This window comes from Mytilus edulis, chromosome 1 (assembly GCF_963676685.1).
Source record: "Mytilus edulis chromosome 1, xbMytEdul2.2, whole genome shotgun sequence".
Taxonomy (NCBI): Eukaryota; Metazoa; Mollusca; class Bivalvia; order Mytilida; family Mytilidae; genus Mytilus; species Mytilus edulis.
In genome coordinates, this window is record NC_092344.1 from 80,532,123 (window position 1) to 80,548,067 (window position 15,945).

General features: G+C 32.6%; 1 protein-coding gene across 3 annotated transcripts in view; it reads left to right on the forward strand.

Annotated features, from left to right (window-relative positions):
• Positions 1 to 10,541, forward strand: part of LOC139491359 (intraflagellar transport protein 52 homolog) — a 30,116-nt gene extending 19,575 nt beyond the window's left edge. For all 3 annotated transcript variants that reach the window (XM_071278997.1, XM_071279006.1, XM_071279013.1), the window contains exons 10-14: positions 5,275 to 5,429; positions 6,136 to 6,223; positions 7,142 to 7,250; positions 8,463 to 8,608; positions 9,856 to 10,541. In XM_071278997.1, coding sequence (XP_071135098.1) covers positions 5,275 to 5,429; positions 6,136 to 6,223; positions 7,142 to 7,250; positions 8,463 to 8,608; positions 9,856 to 9,906 — 549 coding nt within the window. In that variant the 3' untranslated portion in view covers positions 9,907 to 10,541. The remainder of the gene's footprint in view (positions 1 to 5,274; positions 5,430 to 6,135; positions 6,224 to 7,141; positions 7,251 to 8,462; positions 8,609 to 9,855) is intronic.
• The last annotated feature ends 5,404 nt before the right edge of the window (positions 10,542 to 15,945 follow it).

Genomic DNA, 15,945 nt, shown 5'->3' on the forward strand with positions numbered 1-15,945 from the left:
AACAAAATAATGTCAGCCAATAAAAAGACGCGTAACATCCAAAATTAAATTATTTATATATAGACCATTATAAGTCTAATAAAATATGCTTCAAGGTCTATCCATCTGCTTTTTCTTTTGAGAGCCTTACTAATGGTAGGAAACGAATGTTGTATAAATGACTAAGACCGACTAAGGCTAATTTGAGGGGTGGTTGGAGGGGTCCTGATCCCGAAATCCTGAGATGCAGAATATAAAGAAATTCATGTCCCAAAATCCCGAAATCTTAAAATATATTCCCGGATCCCGACGCCCCGATAAAGGTCCTGCCTCCCTCTAATCTCTACCTTACTTTCATTTTTGCCAAATCACTATTTTCACTTTCAACAATAAATTTTTATGTCCCATCTAGTTTGTGCATCCATGCGTTCGTTCGCTTGGTCGTCTGTCTGTCCCGCTTCAGTTTAAAGTTTTTGGTCGAGGTAGTTTTAGATGAAGTTGAGCATGTTTTACTTATTTTAATATATATGCAAGTGGTATGACCCCTTAAATAGTAAACATTTCAAAGAAAACAGTAGTCAGAATCAGGGACTTTCTATACTAACATAGAAAGTCCCTGATAAAATACAGAGAGTCTCTATATATTGAAGTAGTGTAATCGTAGTTTACATGTAGATAAACGCGAACAATAGTTGTCCTCTCTAAGGAGGTATAATAGTTGTGGTTCTTGCGATCTTTACACCATGAAATGAAATGCGAAAAATAATTGTCCTCTCTAAGGAGGTATAATAGTTGTTTTATTTTTGCTATCTAAACACCATGATATGGAGAACGCTCTGAATGGCTTATTTATTTTTATACGACCGCAAAAAATTTAAATTTTTCGTCGTATATTGCTATCACGTTGGCGTCGTCGTCCGAATACTTTTAGTTTTCGCACTCTAACTTTAGTAAAAGTGAATAGAAATCTATGAAATTTTAACACAAGGTTTATGACCACAAAAGGAAGGTTGGGATTTATTTTGGGAGTTTTGGTCCCAACATTTTAGGAATTAGGGGCCAAAAAGGGCCCAAATAAGCATTTTCTTGGTTTTCGCACTATAACTTTAGTTTAAGTAAATTGAAATCTATGAAATTTTGACACAAGGTTTATGACCACAAAAGAAAGGTTGGGATTGATTTTGGGAGTTTTGGTTCCAACAGTTTAGGAGTTAGGGGCCAAAAAAGGGCCCAAATAAGCATTATTCTTGGTTTTCGTACAATAACTTTAGTATAAGTATATAGAAAGCAATGAAATTTAAACACAAGGTTTATGAACACAAAAGGAAGGTTGGGATTGATTTTGGGAGTTTTGGTCCCAACAGTTTAGGAATTAGGGGCCAAAAAGGGGCCCAAATAAGCATTATTCTTGGTTTTCGCACCATAAATTTAGTAAAAGGAAATAGAAATCTATGAAATTTAAACACAAGGTTTATAACCATAAAAGGAAGGTTGTGTTTGATTTTGGGAGGTTTGGTCCCAACGGTTTAGGAATAAGGGGCCCAAAGGGTCCAAAATTGAACTTTGTTTGATTTCATCAAAAATTGAATAATTGGGGTTCTTTGATATGCCAAATCTAACTGTGTATGTAGATTCTTAATTTTTGGTCCCGTTTTCAAATTGGTCTACATTAAAGTCCAAAGGGTCCAAAATTAAACTAAGTTTGATTTTAACAAAAATTGAATTCTTGGGCTTGCTGAATCTAAACATATACTTAGATTTTTGATTATGGGCCCAGTTTTCAAGTTGGTTCAAATCAGGATCCAAAATTATTATATTAAGTATTCAGCAATAGCAAGAAATCTTCAATTGCACAGTATTGTGCAATAGCGAGCAATTTTCAATTGCACAGTATTGTGCAATAGCAAGAAATCTTCAGTTGCACAGTATTGTGCAATAGCAAATATTTTCAATTGCACAGTATTGAGCAATAGCAAGAAATATCTAATTGCACAATATTGTGCAATAGCAAGAAATTTTCAATTTGAGTTATCTTTCTTTGTCCAGAATAGAAGTTGAATCAACTTAAAACATTGTTTTATACAATATACAATGTATATTCACTTTTACTACCAACTGATAAATTAAAACAATCTTTACCATTCAGTGATAACAAGCCCTTTATTTTACATTTTAATATTTTATGTATTTAAATGAGTAGTTATTGTTGCAAACTCCATTAGGAATTTGAATTGAGATCAGTTTTGGAAAAAGGGAAAGGGGGATGTGCAAAAAAAATGGGGGGGGGGGGGTTAAATTTTTCTCATTTCAGATTTCATAAATAAAAAGAAAATTTCTTCAAACATTTGTTTGAGAGGATTAATATTCAACAGCATAGTGAATTGCTCAAAGGCAAAAAAAATATTTAAAGTTCATTAGACCACATTCATTCTGTGTCAGAAACCTATGCTGTGTCAACTATTTAATCACAATCCAAATTTAGAGCTGAATCCAGCTTAAATGTTGTGTCCATACTTGCCCCAACTGTTCAGGGTTCAACCTCTGCAGTCGTATATAGCTGCGCCCTGCGGAGCATCTGGTTCATTTTTATACGCCCGTCAAAATTTTGACGGGACGTATTATGGTATACAAATGTCTGGTGTCCGTCCGTCTGTCCGTATGTCTGTCCGGCGTAAACATGTCGCACCGTAACTTGAGAACGACTTATCCAAATTTCATGAAACTTAACATAGTTGTTTCTTATGATGGTCAAATGATCTGTATACTTTTTGGTGAAAATAAGATTAAAACTTTTTGAGTTACTCTTTGTAACTAAAACAGAGGTGTGTTTTTTTCACATGTCGCACCGTATCTCAAAAATGATTCTTAATTATGGCTTAAAACTATTAACACTTCTTAGTTATATTAATATTAATATCTGTATACTTTTTGGTGATGATTCAAAATTATGTTTTTGAGTTATTGAGTATTTTGTAAAAAAGGGGGAGGGTTTTTTTTTACATGTCGCACCATATCTCAAAAACGATTTATGATTATTGCCTAAAACTTTACACATGTCTTTGTTATATTAATCTGAAGATCTGTATACTTTTTGGTGATGATTCAAAATTTCATTTTTGAGTTATTGAGTATTTTGTAAAAAAGGGGGAGGGTCTTTTTACATGTTGTGCTGTATCTCAAAAACCATTTATGATTATTGCTTAAAACTTTACATAATTCTTTGTTATATTAATCTAAAGATCTGTATACTTTTTGGTGATGATTCAAAACTTTATTTTGGAGTTATTGAGTATTTTGTTAAACAGGGGAGGTTTTTTTTTACATGTCGCGCCGTATCTCATGAAATATTTTTATGTTTTTCAATAGTAACTTTGTATAAGAAATGCATCTGGAATTTAATGTTTACAAAGGCTTTCCATTGAAGCCTTATAGCCGTTTAAGATGGCTTCAAGTGCTGGCTACTTCACTGACAAATATAAATTCAAAAAGAAAAAAATATCTTTTCCAAATGTTTACAGACAGCCGAGAGAAGTATTGTTGCAAAGTCGCGGTCACGATAAACAAGGGATGAGAAGTCTGTGTTTACCTTGGGCTAAATATAGTTCACATGAATTCAGGTCACTGATTGGTTGTCTATTTAAAGTCAGAATGCATCGTTTCTTTTTAAATATAACAAGAGAGACATTCAGGTGGTCATTGAACGATAACAATAGAGACGTTCCGATGGTCATTTACTCGTTTGCTTTTTTTGGCTTTTAAAATATGAAGACAATCAGATAGAATGACAATCTTATGTTATGGAATAATATCAGACAAATTAAAAAAAGTATAGTAGATCATATTGTTCAGAATCTGGAAAACAGTATCTTTTGAAGTTCATTTTTCAAAGCCCACGTGCACGTGGTGTTCAGAGAATCAAGGTCAAAAACAAGAGTAGAATATTGTCGACTCTACCTCAAATAAATAACATTTCCAAATGATTTATGTATCAGATTTATTGAACAGTTTAAAAAAAAAGAGAAAATCAGAGGATATATCAATTTTCTGTCAATGCTTGAGAAATAATTGTATGATTTAAATACGCGTAACAGTCTTTAGAGAGAAAAAGGGGGTCATTTGTTTACAAATGCACGTAGTTATGCAAAATAAATTTATCAAAATTTCTAACAAACCGGATTATTATTTAAATAAAACTCCTTTAAAAGTAAATGAATTTTAAGCATAAGGTAATAACAATAAAAAAAGATGAAATTTCTTTGAGATTTTTTTTTCTTACTTTAATTTCATACATAAAAAATGGTCATTTGAAAGATGAAATTAGGTGCCAGGAGATTGCAAGAAAGTAGGATTTTGCTCTGTTTATCCCAGACCCCTGCCGTAAGGCACCGAGCTTTCAGCTTGGTGGGCGTAACCCATGTTACAGCCACCTATAATTTTAATTGAGCCTTCTACTTCAGTTTCAAGGGAAAGCCCTGGATTAAGAGAGCATAAATATTTATTTGGCAGTGCTGTATCTAGATACAATTGTTAGATGAAAAGGTACTCTTCTTTACACGATTGAACTGTTTGTGTCAGATGATTGTTTAGCAAATCTCATGTCAGTCAAAAGGAGAAGAAGTATTATTTTTTTATTGATTTTAAGTACCATGAGTAATGTTTTGTTTACCATTTCTTGTTCTACCCACTGTTTTTTAAGCTGGTAGATTATAGTGATGGCAGCAACAATCAGTTTTTTCTTCTGTCTAACTTTTGTATCCAATACTGCTCTTTACAACTGTACAGATGATTCATTTAATGAATGGCTATTATTTTTTTTTAATTTATTGAACTATCAAATTAATTTTTGACTCTTCGCATTGAATAATCCTGCGAAGCGGTTAATGTAAAATGTGAAGAGTATATAGACAAAATGAATTATTGCCATTCTTTATAAATAAATTTCTATAAAAAATAAGGCTCAAAGAACTTTTTATACTATTTATTTTAACAATAACAATGTACACACATGTTGGCGTATGAATACATAACCATCAGAGTGGGCGTGTCGCCATAAAAATTGACAACATTGAAAATAAAAGTGATACTTTTAACCAATTAGAAGACAGTAAATACACCAAATTTATTTATTTAACTATGATCTGGAAAGATTGATAAAATGTTGCCATAATCTTTCTATGTGTCCATTTAATTTTAAAAACATCAAATCATTATATTTGAAAGAAAAGACTTTCAGAAAATTGAGATTTAGAGTTAACTCTTTTATAATTATGATTGTAAATTTCCTTGTTTTTACAGATCTCAGATTACAGTCAGTTACCAGATATAGCTACATTAGCAGCTAAGTTAAAAACATGTCTACAAGAGAGTGATGAAGTACCAAGGGACATAACTGCATTGTTTGATAATTCTTTATTCAAATTAGATACAAGTTTAGTTCCTAAATCTATAAAGTAAGTATGTAAAATGTTGGGCTTTTTATATTTAATAACTACACATCAACTTATAAGACCTATATTTCTTGTCAAATTTTTATGAAAGTTATTTTAAAGGTTATAGTCTTGGACAAACATGAAAATGGGAGTAAATCAACTATTGTATCCTGATTTTTATGTGTACAAGAAAATGGTTAGTTTTGGCTGTTGAACTTTTAGTCTGTTGTAAAAACAAGTAAAAAATCATATTTTTGGAACTTGAAATGTGACAATGAATTGACATTTAAGAAAATTTGCTCCATTTATTTAAGACTGAAGCAGGTTAATACCTTCTGTGGGGCTGTTAAAAAATTAATGTAATAGATAGAAGAGGACTATTTATATTACCTGGTCACACAAAATATTTTGATTGATTATATTCATTAGTTGTTCAAGCAATCTTTCTTGAATAACCACCTCATCTTATTTAAATGCAAGTGCCCCAAACCTTTGTTATTAATACACTTGTACCTGGAACTGTCCACCTATGAAGTCAGGGTTGTCACTAGTAATAAGTGTCTGCGTTTAGTGACAAAAACCATTTCCCCCCATTATATTTATTTCTACCATCATATAATCAGTTACCTTTGAAGGAAGAAATTTTTTAAACTTATAACAGTGATGTATTTAATAAAAATTGTTATGAAATTTGTTTTATTATGGTTGCCTAATTTGTCTTTTTCAGAGCTTATGAACAATTACATTCCAAACATGAACCATTGACACTGATAACGCCTCAGTTTGAAACACCTCTACCACCACTTAACCCAGCAGTTAGTATAGCTTTTATCAAATATAAGAAGATTGATTTAGATGATATCATAAATTTATTTTGCATTCTCTAATACCTGCATTTGGGATAAGCAGATATTTATTCTTTAAATCGTACACAGTGTTGTTGATAAAAGGATCAGCTCTGAATTATACTTGGTATTACAAGCCCAGTAGTCAGCACTTTTTGTGCTGACATGAATTGTCATTGATATGGTTATATTTATAAATTTACTGTTTTACAAAATTTTGATTTTTTTGAAATACTAAGGCTTTTCTACCTCAGGCATAGATTACCTTAGCTGTATTTGGCAAACTTTTTGGAATTTTGATTCTCAATGCTCTTCAACTTCGTAATTTATTTTGCCTTTTTAACTTTTTTGGATTCGAGCGTCACTGAAGAGTCTTTTTTAGAAGAAATGTGCGTCTGGCGTATATACTAAATTTAGTCCTGGTATCTATGATGAGTTTATTTGGTTCTGTGAATAATTTGATCCAGTTTGATTAATGCAGGTGGTGTTGATAGCAATAGGATCAGTTCTAAATTTACATTGATGCTGTGGTTGTGCTAATCAGAACTGTGAAGGTTGCTGTTGATTTAAGGACCAGCTGGAAATTTCCATGACATTGATGTAATTAGGATTGCTCTGAAGCCAATAAAACAGCATCATTTTTAGACAAACTTAATTTACTGCTTGCAAAAAAAATATATAAGCAATACATTATCATCTCATTTATTATTATTTCATACAATGACTTGATGAGCATCCTACATATTGCTTTTAAATATTTTTGAATTGTTTAAAGAGATAGTTATTGCTAAATGGTTGTGATATCAATATGATGTATCATTAGATAGTTGCTGGACGTAAAATTATTGTTAAACAGAAAGTATAACCAACTCTTGATTTATTTTTCAGGTGTTTCCCCCACAGTTTAGAGAGTTGCCACCACCTTGTCTAGATCTGTTTGATCTTGATGAACAATTTTCTTCTGAAAAAGTTAGATTAGCACAGCAAACAAATAAGTGTAAGTTATCATGTATGATATCTGTTTTTATGCCCCAACTACGATAGTAGAGGGGCATTATGTTTTCTTGTCTGTGCGTCTGTCCGTCTGTCCTTCCGTCCGTTCGTTCAGGTTAAAGTTTTTGGTCAAGGTAGTTTTTGATGAAGTTGAAGTCCAATCAGCTTGAAACTTAGTACACATGTGTCCTATGATATGATCTTTCTAATTTTAATGCCAAATTAGAGTTTTAACCCCAATTTCACGGTTCACTGAACATAGAAAATGATAGTGCAAATTTCAGGTTAAAATTTTTGGTCAAGGTAGTTTTTGATGAAGTTGAAGTCCAGTCAACTTGAAACTTAGTATACATGTTCCCTATGATATGATCTTTCTAATTTAAATGCCAAATTAGAGTTTGAACCCCAATTTAACGGTTCACTAAACATAGAAAATGATAGTGCAAGTGGGGCATCCGTGTACTATGGACACATTCTTGTTACTTATTTATTTTATTTTTCTTAGCTATGAGGGCTAGTGTAGGATATCGCCCTCATTTAGTCTCATTTCCAACATGTGAACTTTTTCAAAAATCTTTTTTAACTTAAAACACTCAATCAATTTGAAGCAAAATTGGCATGAAGCATGATTAAGGGTTCTAGGTTTAAATAAAATTGAGAATGGAAATGGGGAATGTGCCAAAGAGACAACAACCCGACCATAGAAAAAAAACCAGCTGAAGGTCACCAACAGGTCTTCAATGTAGCGAGAAATTCCCGCACCCGTAGGCGTCCTTCAACTGGCCCCTAAACAAATATATACTAGTTCAGTGATAATGAACGCCATACTAATTTCCAAATTGTACACAAGAAATCTAAAATTAAAATAATACAAGACTAACAACGGCCAGAGGCTCCTGACTTGGGACAGGCGCAAAAATGCGGCGGGGTTAAACGTATACCAAACTTTTATCAGGTATTACTGCTAAGGGATGCCATAATGCTGTCAACTAACCAACATGACCACTGATAATTACGAGAAAAGTTAAAGACCTTGTTGGGATTTCATGGTCGGCATCTGTTAATACATTTAGAAAAACAATTAGATATATTGTGACAGATTGGTGAAATATGTAACAGATGTTGTGAAATGAGAAGTATGAATAGAATTATAACAACCAATCTCCTGGTGGGTTTTTTACCCTGCATATGTTCATTCTAATGTATATATTTACAGGTACAGACGAAGATTTGGAATATTTCACAAGAGAATGTGGAGATATTTTAGCTGTTACAACAAAGTTACCAGCAGATGCCCGGGACGCTAAGCATATACTGGAATATGTGTTTGCACAAATTGTTGAATTCAAAAAATTAAATCAGGTAATACTGCTGTTATAATTCAGAAGTGCTTGTTTTGTAATTTTCTGAAATTTAAAATTTTTTGTTTTGTTTTTATTAATTCACCTGGTCCAGATGTTGTCTTTATTCATCTACTTTTACAAACTTGTACAAAAACAGTTAAATGGAACTAAACTTTGCAACAGCCATACTTAAGTTTTAAAATTGAGAATGGAAATGGGGGAATGTGTCAAAGAGACAACAGCTGAAGGCCACCAATGGGTCCTCAATGCAGTGAGAAACTCCCGCACCCAGAGGTGTCCTTCAGCAGACCACTCAACAAATATGTAAACTAGTTCAGTGTTAATGGACGTCATACTAAACTCCAAATTATACACAAGAAACTAAAATTAAAAATCATATAAGACTAACAAAGGTCAGAGGCTCCTGACTTGGAACAGGCGCAAAAATGTGGCGGGGTTAAACATGTCTTTTGAGATCTCATTCTTCACCCTTTACCTCTAGCCAATGGAGAAAAAACAAACACACAACAGTACACACTGTGAAACTCAGTTAAAGAGAAGTCTGAGTCTTATGTCAGAATAGGTAACAAAAGAAAATAAACAAAATGACAATAATACATAAATAACAAACGACTACCAGCAGTTACTGACATGCCAGCTCCAGCCCTCAATTAAACTGAAAGATTTTCTCTTCATCATAAGTTGTCTAGTTTAAATAGTATGTCCAATGTTACTACTGGTCAACCAAAATTTTCTACTAAGACAACTAGAGAAAAGAGGTAAAATGCATGTACTGTCTGTAATCTTAACATCTGTCATAAAGAAACTGATATTGTAGAAATTGTCAGTTGACTTGTAATAGGAGTTACTGCTCTTCAATGAGTACATTAATTATTTTTTGCATACTCTATAATAGATATCAAGAAACACTTATTGGCAAGGATTATCAACCACACAAGATGTATGAAAATCAGTCAACATGATTGAAATCACAGACTCCTTATAAGAATTATTGCCCTTCAAGGATGATATTAAATTTTAGGGGGTAATCATGATTAGCAGGTCAATTCTATCTTCTTTGTCAACAAATTTTCAGAAAATTAATATATAAATACTTTGACGGAATTTTATGAAAGTTAAACAAGCCAAATTAATTTTAGTGAAAAAGTTGGGTACCACCTTAAGTCAGTTCCCATTCAATAAACATCTTATTGAGGTCTGACTGTAATAGCATATAAATATTAAAATAATGTTATTTATTTGTAGGAACAAGATTACGACACAGCTCAGTTTGGAGGTGGTGGTTATGACATGTGAAGAAAAACAATTGTTTCTCACTTATCTCATTTTACAAAATCTTATCTCATAGTTAGTGTTCACCAGAGTGTTCTGGGATAAAAAAAAAATATTAAAAGATGATACAAAACATGATATATGTAAAGATTATAAACTTATGGAGTCTACACATTATAGTTCTCCTTTGTTGTCTGTTATTATATTCTTTATATAAATCAGCTGTAGTAAAGATCAGAAGAATAGGCTAACAAGATCTGACAAAAATACTGTAAGTTGAATGCGAATCAAATAGTTTTTATTTCAGAGTATTATATATCCTTATTCTGCCTTACAAGAGAATCATATTTGTTTCTGTGACCTACCTAAATTACTGAAACATATTTGTCAATATTTCTGTTATGAATTAAGATGTCTTTACTGAAAAAAAATTTGTTAAGGGGATATTTTTTATCAAGTTAGAATATTAAAAAGTTATAAAAAAGTTACAAAAAGATCAATTTTATATATATTGAATATTTGATCTGAATACATAAATTAATTGTAACTTATGTTCTCCGTCCTATTTATGTATATTTACATATCATATGTTCTTAAAGGTGTAAATTATTGTTTTTATATAGATCTGATATGTGAATAAAAGTAATTTATTTAACCTTTGTGTTGTTGACCAGTTGTATTTAAAATTTGTCCTTAATTGACAACAAATTCAAACTAAAAGTTGCAGTGGTATTTGAAAGAGGATGTTATAAAATGGTATTGAGAAATGTTTAAGCTGAACAAACAGCCTTCTTCAGTGTCAATGTCTATCAAATGATATACAGTACTAGGTTGGAATATTTAAAAATAGCTCAGTTGTACAGGTAAGTATTAAATCTGAAAGCTACCCAGCTCTTGAATTGTCCCAACTTTCTGACAAACATAACCAATGTTCATGAAATCGTCAATGCATCATTTGATGAGAACATCGTGCCGTCAGACTTTAAACAGGCTCTTGTGAGACCTCTTCTGAAAAAACCTGGACTTGATTCCGAAATTTACAAAAATTATAGACCAGTGTCCAATTTACCCTTTATTTCGAAAACTCTAGAAAAGGTAGTTGATAAGAGACTAGATGTTCATTTGGACTCGAACTCATTGTGTGATCCACTTCAGTCAGCATACAGACCACGCCATTCAATTGAAACTGCATTAGCGAGAGTACATCATGATATCAATGCAGCTTTAGATAAACAGTCATCAGTAGTATTGGTGCTATTGGACCTTTCCGCTGCATTCGATGTTATAGATCACAGAATTCTTCTAGAACGTCTGTTATTTTCATATGGCATAACTGGTTGCGCTCTCGAATGGATTAAATCGTATTTGACGAATAGACATCAGCGTGTGGTGATTGGAACAACTACATTGAAGAAATGTCATCTAACATTCGGTGTTCCACAAGGTTCCGTGCTTGGCCCGAAATTGTACTGTCTTTTCTCTAAGCCAATAGGTGAAATATGCCGTCGCCATGGCATGACATATCACTGCTATGCGGACGACACACAAGTTTACATGGTTATCAAGCCACTAGACAACTGGGAAAACTATTTTTCGAAACTTGAACTATGTCTTTCCGACATTAGTTCATGGATGTCAACAAATATGTTAAAACTGAATCAAGATAAAACCGAACTTATCATATTCACACCGAAACATCTGAAGGCTAGTGTACCAAATCTCCAACTCAAAGTCGGCAATACTGTTATAAGTAGTGTATCCTGCGTGAAAAACCTAGGTGTATATTTTGATCAACACCTAACGATGGAACGGCAAGTTTCTGCCATAGTAACATCCTGTCATTTTCACATCCGTAATATTGGACGCATTCGCAACTTCATAACAACAACTGCTTGCAAAACACTTGTGAACAGTCTAGTAACATCCAGACTTGATTATGGGAATATTCTGCTGAACGGTATCAACAAGACTACATTGAACAGATTACAAAAAGTACAAAATACAGCAGCTCGTCTTATCACCAGGACAAGAAAACATGAACATATTACACCGATACTTGCTGATTTACATTGGTTACCCGTCCAATATAGACCACAATACAAAATACTGACTTATGTGTACTGCGCTTTGAATGACATTGGCCCTGCTTACATCCGGGAACTAGTCAATCTACACGTGCCAAACTGATCTTTGCGTTCAAGTTCCACAAAACTACTCACCGTTCCAAAAGTGAGAACGAAGACGTACGGTGAAAGACAATTTGATTGGGTAGCGGCATCTCTATGGAACAATCTCCCGAACAGTTTAAGACAATGCAAGTCCCTAGAGTGTTTTAAAATACAGTTAAAAACTCATTTTTATCGTATTGCTTTTAATTAGATTGAATTTTTTTCTCTTTTACGGGCTTTTTTACTCTTTGTATTGAGTTTTTGCTTGTTCTGCATGCTTTTATCCTATATTGTTATTTTTTTATTCTTTGTTTTAACATGTATTTCGTATTGACCTTTTATTTCATGGTAGGCATTTTTTATTTCACAGTATTTGAATCTGACACGATGTATTTTTTTTTTTATGTTTTATGTTATTGTCATTGATATGTTTTAATTACTATGTGTATGTACAGCGCCTTAGAGTAATTTTTATTTTTTATATAGGGCGCTTTATAAATTTTCATTATTATTATTATTATGACCCTGTTGTTCAGTGATTGTTGTTTGTTGAAGTGGTTTATAAGTGTTTCTTGTTTCTTTTTTTTTATAGATTAGACAGTTGGTTTTCGTGTTTGGACTGTTTTACATAAGTCATTTTGTGGTCCGCTTGCTGTTCAGTGTGAGACAAGGCTCCTTGTCGAAGGTTGTACTTTGACCTATAATGTTTAACTTTTTACTGAAAGTGACTTAAATGAAGAGTTGTCTCATTGACACTCATACCACATCTTATTTCTTAGTTGATAAATCATTGAAGTAAAACAGTTAGTTCTCTTGACTATCTATAAATATCTATACATTTTAAATGCACAGTTTCAGAATCCGACATTATGTGATTTTTATACGACTGTATGCGAACGTATATTAGTATCACGTCATCGGCATCGTCCGAAGACGGATTGTTTCCGGATAATAACTTACCGTAAGTATTAGTAAATAGAAATCAATAAAATTTTAACACCATGTTTATAACCACAAAATGAAATTTGGGATTGATTATGGCGGTTATTGTCCCTAAGATTTGGGAATTAGGGGCCCTAAACAAGCATTTATCTATTGTCAGGACAAAAAGTTGAGTATAAGTATTTCAATTGTTCTGAAATTGTACCACTATGTTTAATACCATAAGTAGAAGGTTTGGATATATTTTAAGGGTTATGGTGCAAACAGTCTAGGAATTAAGGGCCAAAAAAGGGGCCAAAACAAGCATTTTTGTAGTTTCAAGACAATTAATTGGAGTTATCTTTCTTTGTCCAGAATGGTTGTTGAATCATCTATAAACCAATGCTTTATGAAATCTTCATTGAAAGTTTGAGTTACCTTTCTTTGCCCAGAATAATAATTGAATCAAGTTAAATCAATGCTATATACAATATTTTACCATTCAGTGATTACAAGCACTTTGATTAACATTCTAGGGTTATGCCCCTTTACAAGTGGAAAAATTGAAGAATTTTTTCGTTTCTGTTCTCTTTATACAAGTTTGTCTGAACTAAATTTAATGAAATGTTTATATAATGCTTATTTCCTCTAAACTCAGTTTAAGTTCAATTTTTGGCAGCTTCATGTTTACAGTTCTTATGTCCCTTTATAACATTATATGCAAGCGGGGGCATCATCTGTGTCCCTTTGGACACATTCCCCATTTATTCTTTTAGACGTTACTATTAATTAATATTAATTTTAACCATGACTGTATGACATTTTACATTTTAATACTGTATGATGTATTTAAATGAGTAGTTATTGTTGCAAACTCTATTAGAAATTTGAATTGAGATCATTTTTGTCGAGCCTGCAACTTTTGTTGCAGAAAGCTCGACATAGGGATAGTGATCCGGCGGCTACGGCGGCGGCGGCGGTGTTAGCTCACTACTTAAAAGCTATATATTTTAGAAGGTGGAAAACCTGGATGCTTCATATTTTGTATATAGATGCCTCATGTTACGAAGTTTCTGTCAGTCACATGTCCATTGTCCTTGACCTCATTTTCATGGTTCAGTGACCACTTGAAAAAAAAGTTCAGATTTTTTGTAATGTTAAATTCTCTCTTACCGTAAGTAATAGGATAACTATATTTCATATGTGCGTACCTTGCAAGGTCCTCATGCCCGTCAGACAGTTTTCACTTGACCTCGACCTCATTTCATGGATCAGTGAACAAGGTTAAGTTTTGGTGGTCAAGTCCATATCTCAGATACTATAAGCAATAGGTCTAGTATATTCGGTGTATGGAAGGACTCTAAGGTGTACATGTCCAACTGGTAGGTGTCATCTGACCTTGACCTCATTTTCATGGTTCAGTGGTTATAGTAAAGTTTTTGTGTTTTGGTCTGTTTTTCTCATACTTTATGCAATAGGTTTACTAGATTTGTTGTATGGAATGATTGTAAGGTGTACATGTCTAGCGGGCAGATGTCATCTGACCTTGACCTCATTTTCGTGGTTCAGTGGTTATAGTTACGTTTTTGTGTTTTGGTCTGTTTTTCTCATACTTTATGCAATAGGTTTACTATATTTGTTGGATGGAATGATTGTAAGGTGAACATGTCTAGCGGGCAGATGTCATCTGACCTTGACCTCATTTTCATGGTTCAGTGGTCAAAGTTAAGTTTTTGAGTTTTGGTCTTTTTATCTAATACTATATGTCATAGGTCAACTATATTTGGTGTATGGAAATATTTTATGATCTATATGTCAGTCGCGCAGGTTTTATTTGACCTTGACCTGGTTTTCACGGTTCATTGCTCAGTGTTAAGTTTTTGTGTTTTGGTCTATTTTCTTAAACTATAAGCAATAGGCTCAACTATATTTGTCATGTTTGTTGTATGGAAGCATTGTTAGCTGTACATGTCTGCCTGGCATATGGTTCAACTGACCTTGACCTCATTTTCATGATTCATGTTAAGTTTATGTGACAGTCATAATAAAGCTTTATATTTAGGAGTATCAACATAATATCAATGATTAGTAAAGAAGGCGAGACATTTCAGTGTGTGCACTCTTGTTTGAATAAGGGAAAGGGGGAGGTGAAAAAAAGGGGGGGTTAAATTTTTCTCATTTCAGACTTCAGAAATTAAAAAGAAAATTTCTTCAAATATTTTTTTTGTTGAGAGGATTAATTTACAACAGCATAGTGAATTGCTCAAAAGCAAAAAAAAATAATATTTTAAGTTCAATTGATCACATTCATTCTGTGTCAGAAACCTATGCTGTGTCAACTATTTAATCACAATCCAAATTCAGAGCTGTATCCAGCTTGAAAGTTGTGTCCATAGTTTCTCCAACCATTCAGGGTTCAACCTATGCGGTCGTTTAAAGCTGTGCCCTGTGGAGCATCTGGTTGTTTCAGTTTGGATACTCTTGTACATTTATTTAAAACAGGAATTAGAAGACAACATTTTAATAAAATAGGTTGTATTATTGTCCACAATTGAAGTATCCTCTACTAACTTAAAACTGCTTCTTATATAAAGTTAACCCAAGTCAAAGGTAAATTTTCTTGCAATTGTCTCATAATTTTCCTTTTTTTTACAGAAAGTACTTGATAGAGAAAACATGCTAGCTTTTTTGTGATTGATCTTCTGATATGATACATGATTTTTTTTTTAAATCCAAATTTTGTGTTTCTAAAAAAAAAAATGAATTAATTTTATAAATTGAATTAAATTTTCATGGAAAATTTTGGACCACTTAACATAGATTAAATTAGATTGTGCATCATGGTTTTCCATTTAATGTTTTAGTATTACTTTATGATACTTGATTGTTGGAAAAATCCAAAATGTTGTGCCTTTTTGAAAAAAATAGGGAGGAACCTTTTATGAAATTGATTTAAATCTTGACAGAATATTTT